The sequence below is a fragment of the Fusarium sambucinum genome, chromosome II (assembly GCF_050947815.1).
Source record: "Fusarium sambucinum isolate potato_lamoka chromosome II, whole genome shotgun sequence".
Classification (NCBI taxonomy): Eukaryota; Fungi; Ascomycota; class Sordariomycetes; order Hypocreales; family Nectriaceae; genus Fusarium; species Fusarium sambucinum.
This window is the reverse complement of record NC_139293.1, coordinates 9,365,392-9,390,332: the sequence shown is the minus strand read 5'-3', so window position 1 is coordinate 9,390,332 and position 24,941 is coordinate 9,365,392. Positions and strand designations below refer to the sequence as shown.

Sequence of the window (24,941 nt, the reverse complement as noted above, 5' to 3'; positions counted from 1 at the left end):
ATAACTATGTAGCCTCTTTTACGGGAAAGCTAGTCTACCCCACGGGGCCCCGGATTTCGCAATTTCGGAAGTTCCACCTTGGTATTGTTCTCGACCATCTTAGCTCTAGCATCAAAAGTCGTATTTGTATAGACGTTCTGGCTACTGAAAGTTGAATCACTCGACTTGGACAGTTCTAGATGTCCTATCAATCTAAACGCGATTTGAAAAACATCATGGAGAAGCCTCACGTTGAGCATATTTCCAATGGCGAGAAGTCAGACGACTCTCACGTGGTAGACAAATTCCCACCTGAGGCTCGAGCTGAAGCTGGAGTTCGTCTCGAAGTCGAAGGGGCTGAAGCAACTTCTCTTCGCCTTGCTGAAGATGGACATGTAAGCATTCTCACTGACAGAATCCTTTCAATGCTAACGGCTGTGTTCTCTCAAGACCGTTCTTTTACCCCAGCCAACCGACGATCCCAACGACCCTCTAAACTGGTCATCTCGAAAGAAGCACCTTGTTCTCTTGGTGGTGGCTTGGGCTGCTCTCGTCTCAGATTTTACATCTGCTGCTGGCAGCGCTCCGGTTATTCTTCAAGCAGCAGAATGGCACAAGTCTCCTAATTCTGTTAATCATAATAACAGTATCAACGTTCTCATGATGTGAGCAGCTCTGTTACTTTTTTTGTCGACCATGATCTTTGCTAACCTAACTCCCAGGGCTATTGGCGGTTTGATCTGGGTTCCATTGACTTCTATCATCGGACGAGCACCAACCTTGTTTTGGTCCACCTTCTTCGGTCTTATTTTTACTATCCTCTCCGCCGTGTCAACTTCGTTCGATATGTTCTTTGGCGTACGCGCCTTGCAGGGACTCTTTCTCACGTCTGGTCAGACAATCGCCATCGCATTCATCAAAGACATCTTTTTCTTCCACGAGCGAGCACGAAAGATTGGCCTGTGGGCTCTCATGTACATCACATCTCCGTACTGGGGCCCATTGCTCGCCAACTTTGTCATCGGAGAGACCCACCAATGGCAAGATGCTTTCTGGCTTGGAGTCGGAGTCAACGTGATTAGCCTGCTTCTCATCGTGGCTTTTCTCGATGAGACCTGGTATAACCGCGACTTACCCACATCCCATCAGCCACCACGAGGCCAGGGTATGTTTTCTCGACTTCTTCGACTTACTGGCGTGTGGCAGATGAAGCATCGTTTGGGATACTTTGAAACTGTTCATGATGCTGTCAAGAGAGTCCTGCTCATCTTGACGAAGCCTGTAATTCTCCTTGTTCTTATCGCTTAGTAAGTATCCCTGCGTCTTTCCGTAGCAGTTTGAGATCTAACAAAGTACCACCAGCTTCATGTGCTTTGCTTGGGCGATCGGTGTGAACATCTCAACCGCCATTCTCTTTGGTCTCCCCCAAGCGATGGGAGGCTATGGTTACAGCTTCACTCAGCTTGGATACCTACACTTTGCTCCTATTGTAGGTGTTTTCTTGGGTGAGATCTTTGGTCACTTCTTCAATGACTTTCTCACACGACGCTACGTCCGAAAGCACAATGGTGTCTTTGAGCCGGAAGCTCGTCTCGTGACCATCTACATTTCAGCCATTCCGATGATTGCTGGTCTCGTCTTGATGGGACAAGCTCTTCATAAGCATCTTTCTGTTGCTGCAATCGTCGTGGGATGGGGCATGCATGCTTTTGGGATCATGCTTACATCTGTGGCTGTGGCATCATATCTCTTGGACGCGTACCCATCTGCGCCTGCAGAGGTCTGTGGTTTGACCAACGTCTTCCGAGCTCTCAGTGGTTTCAGTGTCGGATATTACCAACAGCCTTGGGGAGCTAGGGTTGGTTATGATGTGAGCTTCGGAACTCAGGCCGGTATTGTGGCTGCCAGTATGATCCTTATTGTTATTGTGCATCTATTTGGACATCGGCTCCGATTGAAGTTCGGCCAAATCAGGTAAAATGGATATTTTCAAGGTCAATAGTCTGTAGTTGTTATCACAGTTTGAAGGATAAATATTTAAGAGTACAATTCTGTAGTTTGGCTTATGAATGCAACCACATTACTCGAAAGATGAAGTCATTTACGTGTCCTCTGCCACCTCTGCACTCGAGCCTGTGGCCTGTGACCTTACTGTTACCCGTTAAGAAAACAACTCTCTGGGCCATCAGCCTCTTGCATTTATAATCTCTGTCTCTGCCGCCCTCTCACTACCTATTACAAAGACGAAAATTGACGGAAATTGTCCTCCGAACCGTAGCACCAATTCCATTGATTCTGCCGAACTTCATATGTAGTAGTCACTCAACGATTCTTATCGTGGTTTTAATGATTCCCCGATATAAGCCACAGATACTAATACAGTACTATTTCTGATCAGGTTGGAAGTACGGCCAAAAGCATAAGCATGTGGTTAAGAAAGATATGATGATATAAAATAGCATTTTTAGACACCACCTTATAAGTATAATATGGCGCCAGTTGAAGACACATTGTTACTCTCTAGGGTAGGGTAGATTGAGACGACGGGTCCGCACGTGATCCAGATCAATTGCATGAATCCTCTGGATTTGGCCCTACTTTAATTTGACAATATAAATTAATGTAAGATAGTATTTTTAGACACAACATAAGCACAATACAGATCAGTTCCATATCACGGGTCCAGTACTACCTTCGGAGCGATGGAATGAGGAGTTGACGGGATTTCGGAACAACACGTCAAGAACCACTAACGTGTCACGGATTATCCCAGCCACGCGACTTAAATGGTGTATGGGGACGGTCGCCTATTCGTTCATAATTATCGACAAGGATGGGTCTCGGCGACGATGGGGCTCGGCGCGGAATTGAATTTGGTCTGTCTGTGAGAGCTTTGAACTGTACCTGGTATGCTAAACGCTGTACACGTTAGTATCCGTTTTAAATGTCGTTCGGATGCAACCGATAGCTGGAAATTATCGGCTGATCTGAAATCGCCAGGCCTTGGCCCCGCAGTGGAGGAGGATTACGGCAGATGTCTATTTTATGTACCGGCTCTACATAACGAGAGCCATGATAACCTCATTCTGATTGTGTCTCTGAGTATCTACATTTACACTTTTTTTCACTCATCATAATTGTCACCTCTTACCCCCATCAACCCTCGAATTAATAACAAAACATGGCAGCTACTCGCCCTCCTGCGGGTTTTCGAGATTACATCCCACCCTCTGATGCGCCACGAAGTATACAACTGGCAGAGTCTGACCATTACCAATGGGCTACTCATCGATGCTCTGAGCCTTTCATGATTGGCTGGCTGAAGTCTTGGAAGGAACTCTACGATCAGCCTTACAAGGGAATCACAACTGATGGCAACGTTATCCCCAATCTCTTTCGCCTGGCAGACATGGATCAAGATTTTGGAGCCCCATTATATGCCGCCAAGGTAGCGCGGGACGCAATCGATATCGCATCAGCAGAAGAAAAAGAGAAACTTCTCAGGCCGGTTGATGCACCTGAATGGCGCTTCTGGCTCAATCCAGAGATATACGCGTTTAGGCACGGTATCCGGTTGGAAGAAGCCTCCAAAGATCTTGTCGCTGCTCTACACAGCCTGATGAAGGCAAGCTTGTCTAAAGAGGGCTACGAGAAGGCTCATGGCTGTATGAAGGTCAATCAATTTCTCGGCGAGGTTGTGAACGGTAGCAAGGTCCTAAACGAGAACTCATTCAATTTTGTCATCTTTGGAACACCCTCTCAGGGAGAGCCATGGGGCTGGCAGGTATTTGGCCATCACCTGTGCATGAACTGCTTTATGGTCGGAACACAGATGGTGATATCGCCTGTCTTTATGGGTGCTGAGCCGAATATCATTGACCAAGGCCCCCACGAGGGCCTCGAGCTTTTTGTTGATCAAGAGCAGACAGCGCTTCGTCTCATGCAGTCATTCGACGCTTCTGTTCAGAAAGATGTGCAGATTTATAAGAAGCTAAGTGGCCCCGAGTACCCTCCTGGGCGATGGCACCGAGCCGATCAGCGACACCTGGGAGGTGCCTTTCAGGACAACCGTATAATCCCATATGAAGGCGTCAAAGTTTCGACATTCTCCAAGTCTCAGCAAGACGTGGTTCGCAACCTGGTCCAATTGAGCCTCAACTACCTCCCAGAGAAAGCACTGGCCGCCCATCTCCGAGAGATTGATACCCACTGGGATAACACATGGTTCTGTTGGATTGGTGGATATGGTGACAGAGATGCATTTTACTATAAAGTTCATTCTCCAGTTATTATGGTCGAGTTTGATCATCACTCAGGTGTTTTCCTGAATAACAAGGAGCCTCTACCCTTTCATATCCACACGCTGGTCAGGACCCCGAATGGCAATGATTATGGAAAGCAGCTCTTGAGACAGTACCAGGACCGGAAAGATAGAGGATAGGCTTACTATCGAGGTTTTATGATTTATAGCAGAATATATAGAACGTCGAGGCTATCACTCAAAAGGTATAAACATAAAGACACACAGCCATCAAGACTATCACAATCAAAGACGAGCACAAAGTGATTCAAAGTGTAAATTGGTCATCGAAACTTCACACCCGGACGAATGTAAAATGCCTATAAAAAGACATCAAGGAAGTGAAGTAAATACAAGAATGATACTAAAGTCCTACCCTATTTTGCAAGAGAATTAATGTAGTTCTCAAGGTTTGCGTATCCGTTTGACGCAATCTTCATGCCATCCGAAGCATCCTTGGGGTTGAGACCGTTCGCAGTCTCCCACTCATCGGGAATACCGTCACCGTCCGAGTCTTTGGGAGCGTTACCACCAGCGACCTCTCCAACGCCACCAACATCTTTCTCGTCAGAGATCAACTTGCCGGTCTTGCCAAAGGACTTGACCTCGTTAATGAGGGAGGTATCAACGCTGTCCCTATGCAGCGAGTTGCCCACACCAGTGAGGACGACCTCAACTGCCTGCTCAGCCGTAAGGAGTTTGGCGGGGGCAGGGTAATCATGCTTGGTCGTGACGAGGTCCATATCAGAGTAGCAGGTGGTCTTCTCGCAAAGTGCAGCACCATCGAGTTTTCCATTGCGGTTGGAATCATAAAAGTTATCCTTCACATCTGTGGTACCATTGTCAGCTTGCTATCATCATATAGAAGACGGTTAGACATACAAGCGTGGAAGAACTTATTGCCCCGTGTAAAGGCAGTAACACTGGTTTCGGGACCAGAGATAAAGTAGTTGTTAACAATGTTAACGTAACTGTCGGCCTCGCTACCTCCAGCGATATAACCACCTCCGCCTCCCCAATTGTAGATAACCTATAAGGTGGTCAGTATTAGGGAACAACAAGTTAGTAAGCGACAATACGTACATTATTCTGAAAGTCATTAACGCCCTTTACTTTGGGGTTTCGAGTCTTATTATCAATGTACAAGTTGCGGAATAAGCTGACTCCGCCATCAGTCTGCATCAAGCCGCCACAAGAATGGGAGACAAGGCCCTGGGCAATGATGCTATCCTGGATAGTGACGTTTGTAACGTCACCGTTGATGGAGAAAGTCTCGTCGCGACCCCACGAGACACTGACATGGTCGAGAATGATGTTCTTGCCGTCAGCGATGCCAATGGCATCTTTGCCTGAAGTTCCGCCTCTGCCCATGCGGATGGTGATATATCGCACAATGGAATCGTTGGCGTTAGATAAGGACCAACCATTGCCATAGACAACGATGCCCTAGTTTAGATCAGCAAACGTGATAATGGATAGTTAGTATATAGACTTACATCACCAGGAGCAGTCTGACCAGCGATGTAGATATTCTTTGATACAACGATACGCTCAGAAATCTTGATGATACCACCGACATCAAACACAACGATTCGGTTGGGCTTTGATACTGCGTCTCGAAGCGATCCGGCACCCTTATCACTATGTTCAGGTCAGTTTGCATGATGCATAAGTATTAATATTCGTATCAACTTACTTGAGGTTTGTTACCTTGTAAACCTCACCTTGACGGCCACCGACAGCATTCCTACCGAAGCCTTCAGCCCCAGGAAAGGCAAGCTGAGCAGCTTGTGTGGCAGGAATAGCTGCGAGAGCAAGTAGTGTAGTAAACTTCATCTTGGCTTGACGAAAAGATTAGCGTTAGACTAACTGCTATGTTCCATGCGAGCAATGTTTATATACAAAGAAAAAGCCGCTCTATCATTATAGGGGTACCCGGCTTGAGTTTTGTCTACTATTGTCATGGGTTGCATACGGGACTGAAAACTCCTCCAATGTCTGTATTGTATATAATGAAAGGGGAATCGATTTTGGTGGGTGAGTCGTGCTGGGGCTGTGGTTGGTGGGATTTCTTGAGGGCCACCATCAGCCTGTTTCAGTTGCATAAATGTTTCATCCGTAAGCGATCATTAGGTGACATACGAGGTAAGGCGGATGATCAAGTCCCATCAAGACTAGCCCGCTTAGGTCTTTCAGTATTTTAACAAAGATGGTGGCTTTTAGCGAATTGTTCTGCGGGGAAATGATGCTGCGCACAGGTCCTGGGGTTTATCTGGCAGTAAAATAGCCCTGTCTCTATGCCACTTAACCCCGGCAATCTTACTTCTGAGCTTTGACGAACCTAAGGGAAGTTCCTTACTTAGATTCTGGGAATGAACCGAAGAGCAGATCTTGTTAAGGAGGCCAAAAGTAACATATCAACCTGAACAGCCGGATTTCTCCATCTTTGGCAAAACCATTTCCCATGTAATTTCTTATTGCAACCTAATTTCTATTAATTAAACAAGCCAGAACGTGCTTCTCTCCTTTGTAGTAACTTCACCATCCATAACACCATGGCAGTATGCTTCGCCGACATAAGAAAACACATCAGCCACTGTCTGATCCAAGGGCCGTAAGACAAAAGGGATGCGCCCACCGCAGAAGACTACTAGAGTATCGCCTGGTTGTGCCTCTACAGGACCAATCCCAAGATATCCCGTCTGGGTAAGAAACGGCCTCTTGCCTTGCATCTTTCTCATGCTTTCACGGTAGTTATGCTTGACATTTGTAGTTTCCTCCCATTCTTGATCGTTTAGCAATACATCCTCGCCTGTAGAAACCATCCTAGTCATATCGTCGAAAAGTTTCAATTCTTGTAGAAAGCTTTTATGAAATGTGGTGACGTTTGATGGAGCCCTGTGTTGGTCCCCTTTCCATGTCCAATAAATATCTCCGATAGGTACGCGCCATCGTGCTTCTTCTTTTCGTTTCTGGGTCTCTTCGCCGTGGATGGGATCGACTTTCTTCATAGAGTCTTTCCATAGCTCATCCACCTCGGCGAAAAAGCCCCGGTACCGTTCGTAATCCCAGCTTAGATCAAGCCATCCATCGCCTGGAGAAACTTTCTCTATCACGTCAACTGCGTAACCCCAAAGCCCAATACTACTTGAATCGTGCTTCGAGTCTTTGACGATCTCGACAACGCTATCCTTTCCTGATGCGGCAAAGATATGCTGATCCGTTCGTTCATTGATAGTATAGAACGAGGGACGCAGGCTGGGTCGCCAGTCGGGAACCCATGACGGCAGATGTGCGAGCTCGTTGGTTTTTGGAAATTGAGCATAGCAGAAAATATCGATCCTACCGCCTTTCTCAATCAACGCACGCGCTGTTTGCGTCAAAATACGCTCAGTACTACCCTCAGATGAATCATAATCAGGGTCAATCCCCAGTTTCTCAGCGTCCTTCGCAAGAGCTAGAAGGGCAAAGATCCGATCACGATGCTCAGTGGCATTGGTAGCATGGCCCACAAATAACCTGCGCAGTAACATGTGTAGCTCGTCATCGGCATGTTTTTGATGACGTGAGCGACATGCGAACAAGCGTGCTGTTGGCTCATCGGAGATCTCTACCAGTCGCTCCATAGGCATTTCAGGGGGCTGGAGTGACTCGTAGTTTCCCTGGGGCATGTTCCCGATGGCTGTCTGGAGCATTATAACAGATAGCTTGACGAGATTGACAGCAACTGATTTGGAGCCACAAATGAAGACGGTGTCGGTGCATAAACAGAATTCCTGTACGATCCAGACTCGTGAGAAGTATGGTCTCTCGAACCACTCCTTGACCGCTGCTTCCTTTAACAGAGGAGTAAAGATGTCGACGGTGTGAACGAGAAGTTGTTGAAAGCTTATGGTCGCTTCATCAGTCGGGTTTTCGTTCTTCATAATAGGCCATATCAAATGGTATCTGTCCGGGTTCATGTAACCTTCTAGTCCATAGTCCAGGGCCTTCTGGCCGATATCATTCCATCCATCCATAACTTCGTCGGAGTTATTTTCTGCTGGGCCCAGCCATACTATCACTTGCTTTGCTGCCGAGTAGATGCTCCCCATCAAGCCTACCTGCTGATTTTTCTCTGTATTGTCTGCTTGGTTGATGCAAATCTGATCAATCCATAGGGTAATGGCCTTGTCTGGCTTGCGTAATTGTTGTAGGGCCGTATGAAGTGACTCTGTGATGGAAATATCGGCTTCTTCGCCGCGACTATTGTGCAACCAGATGGATTTGACTTTATTGCCATTTCCCCAAACATATGATAGAGCTATATAAGGCGAAGGGTGATTGACCGTTGTCGTGTAAAGACGGCCGACAAGACGACTATCCGTTAGGCGTTCCGAGGGGTAAAGGTCCAGCAATCGGATCTCGGTAGATGCTGTCTGCAGTTTCAGCGACTCATAGTCAAACTTCTGACAGTCTCTCATGGCGGCTTTAGTTAATGGAATGAATTATCTAACTGTGGGTAGGTTTGTCGGACTGTTAGATGCAAGGACTGTCGATGCAACGTTCGAGCCAAGGCATTCTTCCGAGCGGGGTATATATAGGGTAAGTCCAATTTGACGCTACACTAATAATTAACATGTAGCTTTACAATAAAAACGCCCCAATAATAATTAACAATTAAATAGGGAAGGCGTTTTATCTACTTCCGATTATACTACCTCTTCTATAATATTCCATGCTGACCTTTTAAGATATGTTACTACATGAGATTGTGAATATAAGTGATGACCCCCAACACAAATGCCAAGCAAGTTACTCCTCCTGCAACAAGTCGGAGCCCCGTACTATCAGGACTATCCCTCCAAGAATCACAATCCACTTCCTTGGGATCATCTCCGTACCGGCCGCAGTACGAAGAAGTCAGACTGGAATCAATACTTGACGCGGTTGCAGGCTCCAGAGTAACAGCGCAGCGGTCTTGGTCGACTGACAGACTACCAAAGCCGTAGCCTTCTGACTCGATTGGAAGATCAACGAAAGCGCAGGTATGACTCTCGAAACCATTTTCAGTTATCACTTCCGTTATGTTTGCAGCGTTGATAGTGAGTCCGGCAGGAGACGGGCAAGTTTTGTTGCTGGTCGCGGCGCCAATGTCAACTTGTTTCAGAGGCCCCTTTGTGGTAAAAACGACTTCGGTGACAAAGGTGTTGTCTCTTTTTATCGTTACACTTTCATCCAGCGCCCCGCTAGCCGGTTGGATATAGCAGTATGCCCAACGAACGATTAGGCTTACGCTCCAGGTGCCCTCAGTGTTGAAGGGATACTCATGAGTGTTGAACTCGATATACGGGTTGCTGCTAGAATCATTGACCAACGGAATTTTCCTCAACCGACTGTGGATAGGGTTGCTATCGTTGCTATAATCCCAGACCTCGTATGTCAGGACAGGTTCGAAGATTGGTATCATCCCGGGGTCGCCGTATGAGAAGATGATGGGGAATATCGGCGATGGGTTGTACGTCTCATTGTGAGGGAAAACCAAGTCAATTGCCAAGGCGCTGTTGTTCATGGCCTGCTCTCCGGCAGCACATTTCCATAAAGAAAGGAACCAACAGGCCATTGAGGCGTGGTAGATTAGACGAAAACGCATGGTCTAAGTTTGCATATTGGAGGTGTGTTGAAGAAGATGGCTTTGGAAGACTCGACAAGGACTCGAGACAAAGAACTCAGGTACAACCAAGGGTCCCTCCATTTTGCATGACCCTGATGTGATCAAGGTCCCTGCAGGGCCGTGTTGCCGGCTTGGTAGCTGTTGGTTGATCGATGTTAGTGATAACCGAGGCTTGGCTATGCAGGGGTTCTACCCATTAGTATGGGGATTTCAATTTCATGCTTAAACGGCAACCGGATCATGTCCACCAGGATTATCCGGCTAAAATCAATATTTAATTTATTTTTTACCCGATCAGTCATATCATTGTGACTTGCGAGTGCTGTATACGGATAACGCAAGTCCTGTCGAGGAGAAACAGGAAGCAGATCAACCACATTATCCTAGCCTACAAATTATCTGACCTTTTCCATAAGCCTTAGCCATGAATAACACACATGTCACATTTCTATTGCCTCCCATTTGTGCAACAATGCGGCATGTACATTCTGATTAGGTACGGTCAGCTCAGATCTTACTGTGACGGATATGTCGGATAGATATTCTCGAGGCTACTAATCACTAGTGCTGACTCATGTTCCTACCATTCTTACATGACGTAGGCACAAATCTCACCAAGCCACTACATAAGATGCAATAAGACGGTCAAATCGAATTTGTTTACAATTACCCTCTTTACTTCTTTTTTTGAACAAGCAACAGTGACCTCAACTATGGATGTTAAAAAAAAGCGGATTACCATTGCGGGCGGTGGACTAGGAGGTTTAGCTGCAGCATGTCGTCTGGCACGTGATGGACACCAAGTCGATCTATATGAGAGATCAGAATCACTCTCAACGGCAAGCGGTGCCATTTTTGTTAGATCCAACGGCGTAAGATGCTTACACCGTTGGCAGATGAGAGAGGCCTTTGAAGCCGTCACCGCCCCGATCAAAGAACACGAAACACGAAATGGAGTCACCAATGAGCTCCTGCATCGACTCAATCCACAAATCTACTCATCATTCCCAGAGTGGTCGACGGATCGACAAGCGTTGCAGACTGTTTTGTATGAAGAGGCATTCAAGGCTGGTGCTAGAGTACACTTTGGAAATGACATCGTCACGGTTAGAGAAGACGACAACAGTGCCTATGCAATTTGCAAAGATGGGACTGAGATAACTGCAGACTTGATCTTGGCAGCAGATGGAATTTCTTCACGTTTGCGCTCTCAGATACTGGCTCATGTTGATCCGGCTCGTCTCACCATCATTCGAGCGCCGTCTACTCATTACCCAACTGAATTATCTACCGAGATGATGATTAATAACGACAAGACCAAGTCTATTTGTCAACAACCTGAATCGGAGAATGGTATCATGTGGGCTGGTCATGGCGGCTATGCCATTGGCAAGTATAATCATCACCGTGGCCTCTTCAACATCATGTTTTCAATTCAACACGGCCCTGCAGACAGCGAGTCCAGCGAACAAAAGCTTTTTGACGCCACCAATGACGACCAAGTTATCAGAGATTTCTTCGCATCATTCAATCCCACAGTCGCTGCCATGGCGGATATGATAGAGCACTGCTCACGTTGGCGACTGGCTAGACTGGAGCCTCTGGATACGTGGTCTAGTCCTAAACATAGGCTGGTTCTTTTGGGAGATTCTGCACACGCAATGCTGCCCAATTTGGCCGAAGGTTTTAGCTCTATTGTTGAAGATATTGACGCGTTATCTACACTACTTTTGGAAGGCAAGCAAGACATGGCAGGAACTATCGATTTATGGGAAAGAATTCGTATTCCTAGGGTAACGAGGCTTCAGAATGGCTCGACATGGAACTACCAGTTATACAACTCTGGCAAACCACCGGGTTCCGAGTTGACGGAGGAGCAGAGAAACCTCCCAATGGGTGATGGCGATGGCAATGCGCCGTTTAACACCCCGCCTTTTGACAAATGGATGTTTGACTACGACACAGCTCATGAGGTAAGTAAAATGGCTTCTCATAGTTGAATAATATTCTAACAATAAATAGGTTAAGCTCGCTATAAATGCCCTTCCCAATACTGTCGAAACTTAATCTCGGGGTTATACAAAGTAGCAGTAACGTTATAGCAATTTCCTGAGATTTCTTAGTTATCTTACAGTCAAGTAGATACTCCCTTACTATAATATTAAGTTAATTATAGTATTTAATTAAAGCCAGACCTATTTTTTTTTTATAATCCTTAAGCTTTTGCCTAAGCCTTTTTAATTTCCTCTAGGTTTTTAATAAAAGTTAATCTATTTATATAAATTAAATTTTTAATAATAATTAAATCTAAGGTTTTCTTAAAATAAGGTTTTTTCTATAATATAACTCTTTTAATATAAACCTTATAATAGAGATTATAAAGAAAGCTTTTATTATACTAAAAATAATAATAATTTCTTCTTTTTATAACCTTAATTAATATTATTTAATTAAATAAGATTAATTAAATTAATTAATCTTAGTTTTTTATTATATATAATTAACTTATTATAATTCTTATATATAATATTAATTATTATTAAGCTAAAGGCTATTAGTCTTAGTTATTATTTTAATAGCTTATATTTTAATATAATTAAAAATATAATTAAAAGGCTTAAAAATAAAGGCCTTTTATATATAAAAGTTAAGCTTTTTTATATAATAAAAAAAAAGAATATTCTTATAAAGATTAAATTAATAGCCTTTACTTATAAATTAAACCTTTTAATTTTATATAAAGAGAATAAAAAGGAAAAGCTAAAGGAAATATAATAGCTTAAAAAGGTTATTTTAAAGAAAAAGGTTAAGCTATTTAGAAAGTAAATTATATTCCTTAAGGCATTTAATATATTAATAATCTTATATAATAACTAGTTTAATTAATTAAAAAGGTATATTATAATAGTAATTAAGGCCTTTAAGTTATAGCCTACTAATTATAGCCTAAGATTATAAATATATAACTAGAAGAAGGCTAAATAAAGAAGCCTAAAGCTAAAGGCTATCTTAGTGCAGATTATCTAGTTAATTAACTAAATAATGCTGCTTCTATCGTAAGAGATTCGTGATATTATCAACTAGGGCTCGGAGTCATTTTATTATTTTTATGATCCTTAAGCTTTTGCCCAGGCCTTCTCAATTTCCTCTAGGGAAGCCAGACCTATGGGATCCCGTAGTTCCTCAATGACTAGGGCAATGCCTACCACTACACTGCAATTGTCTTTAATTCCACGAATTATTAGTACAGAAGAGAGTAAGTACAAATGGACAGAGAGTACTGTACTCAATACCATGTATTATCAATAAACCAGAAAACATAAGCTTCTCGCCACTAATGTGTCCTCGTCACCATCTTCCCATTGTTTCAACCATTCATACACTGAAGCTCGCGATTTAGGCCTTTTCTCCACTGCCCTTTACCTCAAGTTCTTCCTGATGCGATGTTTTTGTTGATGCGAATTTCCAAGCAGGAACACGTCGCTCGAATAGTTCATCCAACTCATGATAGGTTCGACCCTTGGTTTCGGGGAACATCAGAATGCAGGGGATCAAATAGATCAATGTAATGCCTCCAAAGAAGAGGCCAATCTTTTGGCCCCATCCAGCATTTTGATTTGACAGCATTAGAGGAACGGTATAATTCTAGGCGCGGTCAGAGAAGCACGGAGAAAGAACGTCGTGTCTACGTACAAATAAGATGCCTGTGGCGTATTGAATAGTCACTGCAATCGATGTCGTCTTTGCACGCAGGCTTGGGCTCGAGATCTCGACCAAACTGATCCAACCTTTCAATAGTTAGTTATCCGCCGAGTCAAAGGCAAAATGATGACATACCAATAGGAGCGAGTGTGTTTGCATATACAAAAGCCCAAAGAGAACACAAGGCGACCAAGGCAATTCCTGAAGCACTGGTCTGTTTCATAAATCCTAGCCCGCCAACGATGAAGCAGATGGTCGCCATTGCTGAACCACCACCGATGACGAGCGTCCGTCGGCCAATCTTGTCAACAGTATAGAATGAAATGATGATACCTACTACGAGAACCATCTGCTTGACCATATTACCCAAGAATGGGTCGCTGACTCCGGCCAGTTGGAAGAAGTATGTGGTATAGCCAAACATCAGCGGAACTCCAACGATATTTTGGAACGTGAAAGGAAGAGTTGAGATGACGGCTCTCTTCATGTTGATCTTGCTGGTGAACAGGGCTTTCCAATCTGAGTTTTCGTTGCCGGATTTGGCGGTTGCTGAGGACTCGTCCATCTCATACTGGATAACGGAGTACTCGCGATTGACATCGTAGCCTTCCACATTACCGACAAGTCGCTTCAGGGCCTTTTTACCTTCTTCATGTCTCCCTTTAGATGCATACCAAGCTGAATCCTTTATGTAAGCTATTTGTATCGACGAACCCAACGATGGTAGAACTTACAGGGTGTTTCGGGAAGATAAAGCATAGGGAAAAGCCAAAGACCAGTAAAGACAAACTCTGAGTAGAAGATATGACGGAACGCGATAGGATTAGTTTCCTCGAGTACCTTCAAGGCAATGGCAAGGAAAACTTGACCTAATGCAAAAGCAAGGGAAAAACTGCCCAGAAGAGCACCACGGAACTGAGGAAGAGCAACCTCTGACATGTAGACCATGACTGATGTTCCCATCATACCGCCTGCACAGCCAGCCACGAGTCTAGCAATGAGAAGCGTCCACCAGTTAGGTGCAATGACCTGGATCACGATAGACTGATTTCTGTTAGAGCCCTGTTACTGTAATCAAGAATAAAAACCCACCAGAGTCAGAAAGAACGTGACTGCCCACATATTGAATTTTCGACCGAATTTATCTGCAGTGACTGGAGCAATAGTCTGAATTAAAATGCTGGTGACAAAGTAACAGGCCGCCCAGAGTGAGATATGTTGCGTGTTGAGAGCTGGCTTGCCGGTTTGAGGGTCTTTGACGGTGGCAAAGTACTCGATGAAGCCTTCGTTGGCGATGATACTTCCGATGACTGAGTTGGCATATCCAGCATACCTGTTGACACGTGAATCAGTACTCTCCCACGTCACAGTTGGCGGTTCGGAGCTGGTACATACATTCCCGCCAAGGAGACACCCAATCCGGTAATGTAGAGTCGCCAGAACTTCCTGACGCATTGAGCACGCGTCAGGCCTGCAAATGCAGAAGTTGGTGCTACATCACCAGGCCCTTTCTTCTCATCATGTTCATGCTCAGCCTGCACGATATGAGCATTTTCGAAGCTTTTCGCCATTGCTAATTCTTCTCTCTTGTTGGTGTCGTCAACGAAAAGATAAATGGGAATCCACTGTCCTGAGAAGATAGAGTTAATGATCTGCAGAGGCACTCTTATTTATATCTATCAATAATCCAGATACTATCGGCGAGAATTCCGATCAACGTGAGACGGTACACATGATTCACATCAACAATTCGCCTGTACCCCAGATCCCCACAGATTGTTAGCGAGAAACCGAGGATGTGGTGTGCTGCTACTGTTGCAATGCGGGGATTATGGGCCCAACCCCAGAATAGAGTAGTAGTGTGGAATTACAGGGAGGCAAGCGTTGTATCAGGCCATCCATGACAGGTTTTTCGACAGCTGTAGTGGGTAGTCCGGCATTTTCATCGGCCGATGATTCCCCCTGCCGGCGAGCTGAAAACATGGCCTTGCCATGATTGGCAGCTTTCGCAAGGAACGCCTTGATTTTGGCATTGACTAGTCCTCGTTGACGGCTAACGGGCAAATATCGGGAAAAGCATGGAACATCATTATTCTAGACTAAAGCTCTGTAGCAAAAATGGGATGATTAACGAGGTTCAAGCAACGTCATGAGGTCTGTAGAGAATGGTCTGGAGGTTCCATGTTTGGTCGCCACCGGACACCTGTCCGCAGAATGTTGATTGAATGGGTTTGATACTGTAGACGAGGTATGATGGCGCTGTACCTTCTCAAAAGCCTGTCTTATAAAGATCATGCCAATATATACTTAACCTATTATCATGCTTGGAGATTTAACATAAGATATTTGAACCCTATCAGACATAATACCATAATGGCAGTTCAATAAAACTTCAGATTTAATAGTTCTTTTTACGAAAATGCTGTTCTGTTGGAAGATACTTAATTGCTATGTCTCATCTCAGTCCACCTCTTCCTCAAAACCTGCACAGCACCCTTTGGTCTACGGTCCCTTGTAAATACTCCTTTCTTGTTGCCGTCAACCCTGAAAATGAAGCTAGACGGGGTCTGAAAATCTGCAAAATTCCATACTTGCTCTCCGACTACACTCTCCACCCTATCAAACACTCGATGGGACATTTCCAGAACTCGACTTTGATACTCCTCACTCCAGGGAATATCTCCAACTGTATGCAACCCAGCCATGGTATCAGCACCATACTCCGTCATGATGATTGGTTTGTTGTATTTGCCCTCCCAGCTTCGCAGGCATTCCTCTAAACCTTGCTCTGCTTCGTCGAGGTCGCCTGTGTTGAGATACCAGCCGTAGTACCTATTCAGGCATATGACATCAAAAAGATCAGCAATTAGATCAGTGTGAATATTGGCCTGGTTCTCGTTGGCGAAGCAGATTGGACGTGTTGGGTCCAATTCGCGGTTCAGTTTTATAAGGGGCTCCATGTACTCCCTCACACCAGGCTCACTGGCAGCAGGTTCATTTGCAATCGTCCACATAACAACACTGGGGTGATTCTTATCGCGAGCAATAAGTTCACGTATAGCTTGAGCGTGAGCGTCGTGTGTCTCGTCGTTTATTGTTTCTGGTGAAAATGTTGGTATCGGCTTATGACCAAAAAGACCGGCAACAATTGTAAGGTTGAGACCGACTGCTGCTGTCTCATTAATGACAACAATTCCATGACGATCCGCGTACTCAAGGACTTCTTCTGCGTATGGGTAGTGGGAAGTTCGGAAAGAATTAGCTCCCATCCACTTCATCAGTTGGAAGTCGTGAATCATGTAGGCTGGGTCGTGTCCTTTGCCTCGGATTGGTGTATCTTCATGCTTTCCAAATCCGGTAAAGTAAAATGGCTTCCCATTTATGAGAAACCTGTTTCCTGAGACCTCGACTGTTCTAATTCCAACCGGTAATTCGTAAGTGTCTACTACCGTGTTCCCGGAGCATACTTCTACGCGAAGTTGGTAGAGATATGCAGCTCCTGGTTGCCAGAGATGGGCCGATTCAACAACCAAGGAGCCACTCAATTGAGAAGATTGACTGACGGGACATTCGTCTTCGTCCAAGATTGTCACCCTGATTGAGTGATGATCCAAAGGGATACTTGTAGCAACATGAAAGTCCATAACACCAGTAGTGCCCTCCACTTTAGTGACAACTGTGATGTCCTTGACAGAGATGCTTGGCACAGCGTACAGCCATACTGATCTTGCAAGCCCGGCATAGTTGAAGAAGTCGTGCTGATAGTGTTGCTTTCGCTTGCCGTTCTTTAGTGTCTCTATCTTTCCTGGTGGAATAGTATGCCAGTCCAGTTCATTGTTAACCGCCACAGTAAGGCGAACTTGCTTGCCAGGCTGGACGTGCGAAATATCTACCTCGAAAGGCGTGTAGCCCCCGATATGCTCAGCGACAAATTGATCGTCAAGGTACACACGTCCTCGATGCGTGGCAGCATCGAAGCGCAGAAAATAACGATGTTGACACCAGCTAAGCGGAACAGTGAAGCGCCTTTGGTAAAAGACCCAGCCAACATGATTGCGAATATTGGAGTCAATGAAGATATCGTTGTAGCTGGCGGGAACAGGAACTTGGAGCTTTGGCAGTATGTTTCGTTCCCACGCTCTGTCTTCGTCAATGTCGATTGATTCGGAGAGGGCAAAGTTCCAGACACCATCCAGTGAGACAAGCTCTCGAGAAGCGTTGGCCTGTGGTTTGAGCATCTTGATAGCTTGAATTTGGGCGACTTGGTGATTACAATAAGATGGTGGAACGCCACACCGAACGAAAAAGATGTTGCCAACAGAATCTCGAACCAAGGGCCTTTTCTACCAATTGCAAACCAAATACTTCGGAGCAAATGACCGCCACTCGCACAAGTATCCGACAAGATGTCTTCAATTGTCCTGTGGCCGGCAATTCTGTTTGAACCATGGCAGCAACACTGTCGAATGAGAGTTACCCTGAAGTTCAGGATGCCCTCGGCTTAAGCATCGGCCGATGATTGTGCGACAACCTTACCTAATGTGTTCTAGTTCAGGCCCTGCTCCCCTGTCAAATCTCTCGTGACAGAATTCCACTTTGATCGCCACCAATCATCATCATTAACGGTGAGCTACCGAGTCGGTTTGCGGGGTAACAAAAATGGCAAATGAATCGCTGAAGAGACAAACAATATCAAAGCTCTCCACTCAGATTGGAGCTAAGCCAGCCATGTTAGCGGCAAGTTCGCCGACGCTGAAAATAATTCGACCTTTCACGTCACTTTCAAACACGATGGAATTATCGCACGATAACTCCCCCGAGGCCGAGCTCCCATCTTGCAGTGGCTGCCGCAAACGGAAACTCAAGTGTTCCAGACAGAGACCAGCTTGCTCCAATTGTGAGCGATTGGGTTAGTATACAACAAAAACCAGGGTTGAGGGACATCTTGTTTATGTTCCGCAGGTGCCCCTTGTGTTTACGAAAACCGTCGGACGAAGCCGGGCTTGAAAGGTGGTGCTGTCGAAAGTCTCAACCAGCGATTAGGTATGAACCAAGTCAACCCTATAGCTCCATCAAGACGTGTACTCAGAGACGGATAGAAAAGGTCGAGGAAGCATTATTTGGCACATTTCAGGAAGGGCCACATGACTCAGAGGGCAAAACTCATAATCTCTCGACCGACAGAATAAGCGGAAGTAGCTCAGCGCCTCTGGAAACAATCCTTTCTACCCTCGCTGGGGAGTTACAAAAGCTGAATAAAAACATTGAACCGACTCGCAAAAGACGATTTGAATACGACCCATACCGAAAAGTCAACGCGGTGCTGAAAAGACAAAGGCGCGATATTGCCGAAGAGCAAATAGAATCCAGTAATGGAGATGTTACACAGCAACAAACTCGACAAGCCTCATCCTACCGTATCGACATTGTCGAGGACCATTTAGACGAGCTACTAGAGGCACATTTCGATAATGTCCAGCCATGGATTCCAATGATAGCCATGAGAGGGTTTCATGAACGTATTCGGGAAGATGCTGAACAACAGTTTACCATTGTTCTCGAGGCAATGATGATAGCCTCTCTTCGTTATGTCGAAATCAATAATAAATCACTGGACGACACTTTTATCAGTAGAGAGACGTCAAGATTGCGAACGAGTGTCATGATGGGTGCCATGGAAGGTCTAAGAACAGAGAACTTGCAAGCGCTTATTATGATTGCTTTTACTGAGGTAAGTCACCTTCCCTGATTTTAATTAAGCTTTTACTAAGGATACAGATTGGAAATGGCAACTTGGAAAAGGCTTGGCCTATCATTGGGACACTAACAAGGACAGTGGAATACATGAGCTTGTCCGTTGAATCTGAAGTTCATCAACGCAACAGTGGACTATTGTCAGATAGCTCACTGTTACCAGAACCCCGAGACTGGCTGGAAGAGGAGGAACGAAGACGCATTTTCTGGAACATCTTCATCCTTGATAGAATCTCATCTATCATCAAGGGATGGACGCCAGGCATTAATTCAGCTTGTGTTCGTCGAAGACTACCTATATGCGGCGGAAGTTGGTTTCACAACGAACCAGCTATCACGCCATACTTTGGGAATTGGGATCAACCCGCAGCACAGAACGGTCACGGTATGAGCCCTTGCTATTCTGCTGGAATTAGTGCTGGTGGCACAGAAAGGCCAGCGAGTACTTACAGTATCCGGGCCGGCGACAGGGCATCTGGGGATATTTCTAAGATTGGCGCTTTAGCTTATTACATCCAGTCGATTGATTCACTCAGCCAGATATCCATGACCTTCCTGCAACCTATTATAGACTTCAGCAACAGACAGGAGGTGTCTCATTGGCTAACCAAGTTCAAAGAACTCGATCTCCGTTTAGTTCAGTAAGTCTTGCTCTACCAGTCGAGTATTTGGCTGACAAATGCAGTTGGAAAATGTCCCTGCCACAACAGTGGAAAGACTCTGGCGTTTCGCGCAAGATAATGCCTGGCGTGATGGATCCCAGCATGACACTAGCCAATGCGACGCATAACACATCTGTAATCCTTCTCCACGAACGAATTGCATATCCCGACTCTGAGCTTCTCGGCCTGAATATACCAAGTCATTTCAGTGCTCAGAACTGTCTCAATGCCGCAGTCGAGACGGCGAATATCACTACTAAGTACCTCGGAGGATACCCGTCAGCTCGTCCTGTGCCACCCCAAATGGGAATATGCGCTTTCGTCAGTGCCAGAACTCTGTTAGGTAAGATGCCAGGAGACTTGTCTGGCCTCATCTAATATAGGATCACAGTTCACTCTAAATACTATGATACTGCTTTGTCCAAGGAATTCCAGAACCTGTTGGATAACTTGACAGACATGTCCAATCGATGGGCCGGGCTTGAACAGACAGGCCAAACAAATAAGAACCCCAACTTCTTCGATCAACTGTCTAACAACTTGCAAAGTCAACTTCAAGAGCCTCAGAGATCAGGCCAAACCATACCAGGCTCCGTCTCAACATCTGAGGTTGGAGGACCTGTTTTCAGTTCCAGATCGTTTCAAGATAGTCACGCTCCAGCCATACCTGATATTCCACATACCGTTGGAAACTTCGCACGTGGAATGCATAACCCAGTTCAACTAAGCAACCATCATTGGCATGTTGACGCACAGCCACCGCATACAGTCTCAAAGGATGACCTGTTTACAATATCTCAAACTCTGCTGAATGACGACTTCCTCGAGTTGGATCGTATTGTCAGCTTTGAGGACATGATGGCAGTTGGGAATATGACACAGTATTATAGCCCAACCAGCTAGAAAGATAATACATTGAGTTTAATGGAAGATTACAGTACATTTATGCGCAAGCAGCAGAGCCACTAGACTAGTCTTGAGGCATGTATTATAGCGATCGTCATTCTCTAGCCTATTAAAACAAGTGCACTGAACACAAAAATAGCTGCGACAATTTAATTGGTTTCTTATACGTTGAGGCTGACGGTTGTGGCGTAGATTATCTACTAGTTTTCAGCTGAAATACCCAACAGCGGGAAATTTAGTCTAGTTCTGTCGATCAGGTCTTAGACCAAATGCCACGTCACTTACAGGCTTATCGTTGACGTCAGTGGCATTTGTTACGGACATATATTACTACTTCCCTCTTCCCTTCGTACTCATCATTCTCCATTCTACAGACAGAGATTTTGTATCAATTTTAAAAATACAACAGTTATGATGAACCACAATACTGAATTTGATGACGACGGCGTGCTTGTCACCAAGTGTGATGTATGCTATTGTGGTATCAACGCTTGGCCTGAGTACTTGTAGCTAATTGAACACATAGTACCCTCCCCCAAATGAAGATTAGACAAACAATTACCAAGATATGGGTGGTGACGAATACTGGGGTGAAGGTGGTAAAGCCTCTGTGATTCTAGGGGGTCACGGACTGTATGGCGACATCAAACCGCTTGTCGCAAAGGATGTTGAATCAGGACAGCCTTACACATTGTTCGAGCTCGACAGAACCTACTATTTCATCAAAGCAGCTGATGATTCTGTCGAACGCATTCACTTTCCTCAGTCGCTTGGAGAGATTCTCGGAACAATTGGAGATCCAGATATTGGGCTTAGGGAGATTTCAACGGAAACTCTCTAAGACTCTTGTGATACAAAGTAGAAGGCAGGAGTTTAACTCTAAAGAGACTGCGATATATCTCAGTTACAGTCTCTTTGTCTGAGCTGGTGACACTCTATAGGACTTAGCTTTAAGCCACCATCGCCCAATTCGTTTTCTAGAGCAGACATAAGGAAGAGGCCAATGCCTTATTATTAGAAACTCAAAATCTCACAGGTAAGAAGGTTGTGTCTTTGGTGATACTAAGAACGTCGAGTGTCAAGATCTCATCATTATCTTGAGCCACCCTGGCGTCAAACACTTCGATCTACCTCTAGACTGCAATGGTATGGCCTGGCGAGACGAAGCTGCCATATTCCAAAATGGTCAATTCTACAGTCTGCTGAACAATGCAGCAGATCTACACCACATCAACCTCTCAACCAATATCGACTTTCAAGACGAGCTGTGGGAGATAGACAATAGAGACGAGCTGTGCTTTCCCCTCTGCGGTATCTTTCCTGTCGACAAGTGGACTAACCTCCATGATGGTAACCCTACCCACGCTACCCGCCTCGTTGAGGTCCATCGAACTCAGTTTCTTGGAATTTGTTCCCTGGTATAGAGAGAGCTATAGGAGTGTATTCGAAGAAATGCATGCAAGTCTTGACTGGAGAGAACGGACGCCGGTAAATAGGCCCAAGATCATCGTTTTTGTTGATCGGAGAGGCAGGACAGTTGATGTTAGTGTCGAGACCGAGGATTGTTTGTATCGCGACGGAGAAAATCCTTTTACGATGGGGAGTAGCCCATTCTTCTCAGAAAAGCGACATTATGTCTTTTGGGATTTAGGGAAAGAGTTAGACGTGTTCGACCCAGATCATCAACAACCAGTTGTTTCAATTTAGCTCTCTAAACTTGAGACTTGTCTTTCCTTTGCGTATGCTGATGAATTGACAAAGAAAATGCCGTTTCAATTGGATCCCAGATGAGCGTGTTATCAGACGCCGGTTTACTGTAGCTACCTAATCTGTAAATCTTCCTTTCTAGATATAAATTTAATGATACAGTTAATAAGGTCTCAGCCTAACATTTATCAGACAAGCTCCCGCTCCTCTCTGAAGCCGTCTGACTTGGTGATCTAAACACCATCAGCATTGCTAGTCTCTCCTTGACCAACGAAGCTCTTCTTGAGATCACTGTAGTAGAAACGGTCGCTGTGCCCACCCAGAGCAATCTCATTTCCGTCGTTGGTACTAACCTACCGCTTCAATAAAAAAGGGTAATTCCTCTTTTTAATTATCTTCACAGTTGATAAAAGTATTACCCTATATATGATATTTTATTAGTTAGTTAAAACACATTACAATGAAATCTCAGAAAATTCTCAAGGTAGATATAAAATACATTCTTAAATAATCTGTATAAGCTAAGATAGCTGTTAATAGTATATACTAGAAGTGTGCTATAGAAGTTGTGAAATATAATAATAAAGCTTCTCCCCTTAGCCCTTCTGGCCCCAAACACCAAGCTCCTTGTCCTCTAGGAACCTATGCCTGAAGCTGCACTAGACAAGGCCTACTAAACAGAAAGGTCAAGTCACTGAACTAGCTTATTTGACAGCAACACAAGCATGAGTGTCTTTCCACAAACCGCTGCAATCCTTCTTGACTGCTGGGTTCCACTTGAAGAACTGCTCCATTGTGATCTTCCTGTATTTTAGAAGGGCCTGGCATGTAGTTGTAGAAGTGACGTGGTGAAATGTGACACAATTCTTGACCATACCATCTTGAATAGGCGAAGGTGTCTTGATTCCATTACTGGGAGCCGTTGCGGTAGGCTGGGGCTTAGAGCCAATGACACCAACACATGCACTGGTGTCCTTCCAGAGTCCGGTGCAGTCTTTACCGACAGCGGGATTCCACTTGATAAAATCGGCAAGGGTGATCTTATTATAATCAAGAATACCCTGGCAGGTAGTCGTATCCTTCACTTTGTGGAACTTGTTACAGTTGGCCACCATGCCTTCCTGGATAGCCTCTGGGGTTTTAACCCCATTGCCAGAAGGCTGCTTGGTAGGAGAGGGCTTCTGGGGAACGGTGGGCGAAACAGCGGTCGGGGTTGTCTTGATGACTGATGTCACCTTGGTTGAAGCAGGAGCCGTGCTTTTAGGAACAACGGCGGTAGGTGAAGGCTCATCAGGATCATCGTTAACAGACCCAATCACACAGTAAGTCGTTTTCGTGTCGATGCTAGGGCACTTGATACCAGAGTTCAATGCCTTGAGGTCATCCTCAGATATGCCCCAGGCATCAGCAAAAGTTGCGCATGTCGCCCCACTGTCGGGAGAGGTGTAGAAAGAACAATCCACACCTCGACGCGAGGGAATAGAACGGGCATAGGGAAGCGCTGGGAGAAGGCCTATAGCCAAAAGTGTTGTGAGATGCATCCCGTTGGCTTGAAAGATGGATGAGAAGAAAGAGAGACTAGATGCAGATGTTGATTCAGTATCTACCTAGGGCCGATCACAACTCGATTTATACCTTTCTCTCTTTCGATCTGGTGGACTGAAAGTCCCTCAATCTCCTGATGAAGTCTACTGTTGGTCTTCCAAAAATCTGCGCCTCATCGACGAAGAGCAACACCTTCCCTCTCCAGAAACTCTTGTGATAGACCCTGTTAGCGGAGCATTGTTGAGGCTGTTGGCTCTCACTCTTGGCCTCGGCCGAGAACGGTCCACTAGCAAGCATTGCGTTGATACTGAAGATTGTTCCGACGGGCCGAACCAGTGGTTGCGTGGGGTTAGCCTCAACCGCTCCAAAAGTCAATTTTATGCTTGTTCCATGTGGCCAATCTGACCCCAGCTTTCCCCAATTTAAAACCCCAATGGGGAAATTGCCTTCACGGTAAAATCAATGAGGAACCTTTGAAGACCGGAAAAGGTGACGCAGTCTTGGCGCTGTAGCCGAGCTGGATCCTAGTTGTTGGAGGCTGCGAATTGTATGTACTCTCTTCTGGTAGCGAGTTTCAACGTATGAGGAGTAATGTTGCCTGTCGATCTTTACTTATCTAGTCACCCCGTGGTCTTGATCCGCGGCAGAGGCCGAATACCCATTGTGATATATGCTGCTTTGTACCGGGGGTTTTCCTTATCCCTACAGGGCCCCGCTGAAATAACTGTTTTCC

General features: G+C 45.2%; 11 protein-coding genes across 11 annotated transcripts; 5 read left to right on the top strand and 6 right to left on the bottom strand.

Moving 5' to 3' along the window:
• Nucleotides 1-215: 215 nt before the first annotated feature.
• Nucleotides 216-1,957, top strand: FSST1_010053 (major facilitator superfamily domain-containing protein; the record flags this gene model as incomplete). Its single annotated transcript, XM_083227083.1, has 4 exons — nt 216-374; nt 430-644; nt 702-1,286; nt 1,342-1,957. The coding sequence occupies 4 exons, from the start codon at nt 216-218 to the stop codon at nt 1,955-1,957; spliced, it is 1,575 nt and encodes a 524-aa protein (XP_083086014.1).
• A 1,203-nt stretch (nt 1,958-3,160) lies between these two features.
• Nucleotides 3,161-4,420, top strand: FSST1_010052 (DUF3500 domain-containing protein; the record flags this gene model as incomplete). The annotated part of the gene is made up of 1 exon (XM_083227082.1): nt 3,161-4,420. The coding sequence occupies one exon, from the start codon at nt 3,161-3,163 to the stop codon at nt 4,418-4,420; it is 1,260 nt and encodes a 419-aa protein (XP_083086013.1).
• Nucleotides 4,421-4,656: 236 nt separating this feature from the next.
• FSST1_010051 (uncharacterized protein) lies at nt 4,657-6,115 on the bottom strand (the record flags this gene model as incomplete). Its single annotated transcript, XM_083227081.1, has 5 exons — nt 4,657-5,108; nt 5,162-5,309; nt 5,363-5,725; nt 5,776-5,920; nt 5,976-6,115. The coding sequence occupies 5 exons, from the start codon at nt 6,113-6,115 to the stop codon at nt 4,657-4,659; spliced, it is 1,248 nt and encodes a 415-aa protein (XP_083086012.1).
• Nucleotides 6,116-6,777: 662 nt separating this feature from the next.
• Nucleotides 6,778-8,742, bottom strand: FSST1_010050 (heterokaryon incompatibility protein-domain-containing protein; the record flags this gene model as incomplete). Its single annotated transcript, XM_083227079.1, has 1 exon — nt 6,778-8,742. The coding sequence occupies one exon, from the start codon at nt 8,740-8,742 to the stop codon at nt 6,778-6,780; it is 1,965 nt and encodes a 654-aa protein (XP_083086011.1).
• Nucleotides 8,743-9,020: 278 nt separating this feature from the next.
• Nucleotides 9,021-9,881, bottom strand: FSST1_010049 (uncharacterized protein; the record flags this gene model as incomplete). The annotated part of the gene is made up of 1 exon (XM_083227078.1): nt 9,021-9,881. The coding sequence occupies one exon, from the start codon at nt 9,879-9,881 to the stop codon at nt 9,021-9,023; it is 861 nt and encodes a 286-aa protein (XP_083086010.1).
• Nucleotides 9,882-10,645: 764 nt separating this feature from the next.
• On the top strand, nt 10,646-11,999 carry FSST1_010048 (FAD-dependent oxidoreductase; the record flags this gene model as incomplete). Its single annotated transcript, XM_083227077.1, has 2 exons — nt 10,646-11,905; nt 11,955-11,999. 2 exons carry the CDS (start codon nt 10,646-10,648, stop codon nt 11,997-11,999), a joined length of 1,305 nt encoding a protein of 434 aa, XP_083086009.1.
• A 1,329-nt stretch (nt 12,000-13,328) lies between these two features.
• On the bottom strand, nt 13,329-15,205 carry FSST1_010047 (general substrate transporter; the record flags this gene model as incomplete). The annotated part of the gene is made up of 6 exons (XM_083227076.1): nt 13,329-13,577; nt 13,626-13,720; nt 13,770-14,312; nt 14,369-14,678; nt 14,727-14,967; nt 15,030-15,205. The coding sequence occupies 6 exons, from the start codon at nt 15,203-15,205 to the stop codon at nt 13,329-13,331; spliced, it is 1,614 nt and encodes a 537-aa protein (XP_083086008.1).
• Nucleotides 15,206-16,075: 870 nt separating this feature from the next.
• On the bottom strand, nt 16,076-17,872 carry FSST1_010046 (glycoside hydrolase superfamily; the record flags this gene model as incomplete). The annotated part of the gene is made up of 1 exon (XM_083227075.1): nt 16,076-17,872. The coding sequence occupies one exon, from the start codon at nt 17,870-17,872 to the stop codon at nt 16,076-16,078; it is 1,797 nt and encodes a 598-aa protein (XP_083086007.1).
• A 553-nt stretch (nt 17,873-18,425) lies between these two features.
• Nucleotides 18,426-20,953, top strand: FSST1_010045 (transcription factor domain-containing protein; the record flags this gene model as incomplete). Its single annotated transcript, XM_083227074.1, has 6 exons — nt 18,426-18,543; nt 18,597-18,677; nt 18,734-19,365; nt 19,413-20,029; nt 20,074-20,393; nt 20,442-20,953. The coding sequence occupies 6 exons, from the start codon at nt 18,426-18,428 to the stop codon at nt 20,951-20,953; spliced, it is 2,280 nt and encodes a 759-aa protein (XP_083086006.1).
• A 571-nt stretch (nt 20,954-21,524) lies between these two features.
• FSST1_010044 (uncharacterized protein) lies at nt 21,525-21,797 on the top strand (the record flags this gene model as incomplete). Its single annotated transcript, XM_083227073.1, has 1 exon — nt 21,525-21,797. One exon carries the CDS (start codon nt 21,525-21,527, stop codon nt 21,795-21,797), a length of 273 nt encoding a protein of 90 aa, XP_083086005.1.
• A 1,570-nt stretch (nt 21,798-23,367) lies between these two features.
• On the bottom strand, nt 23,368-24,204 carry FSST1_010043 (uncharacterized protein; the record flags this gene model as incomplete). Its single annotated transcript, XM_083227072.1, has 1 exon — nt 23,368-24,204. One exon carries the CDS (start codon nt 24,202-24,204, stop codon nt 23,368-23,370), a length of 837 nt encoding a protein of 278 aa, XP_083086004.1.
• Between the last annotated feature and the right edge of the window lie 737 nt (nt 24,205-24,941).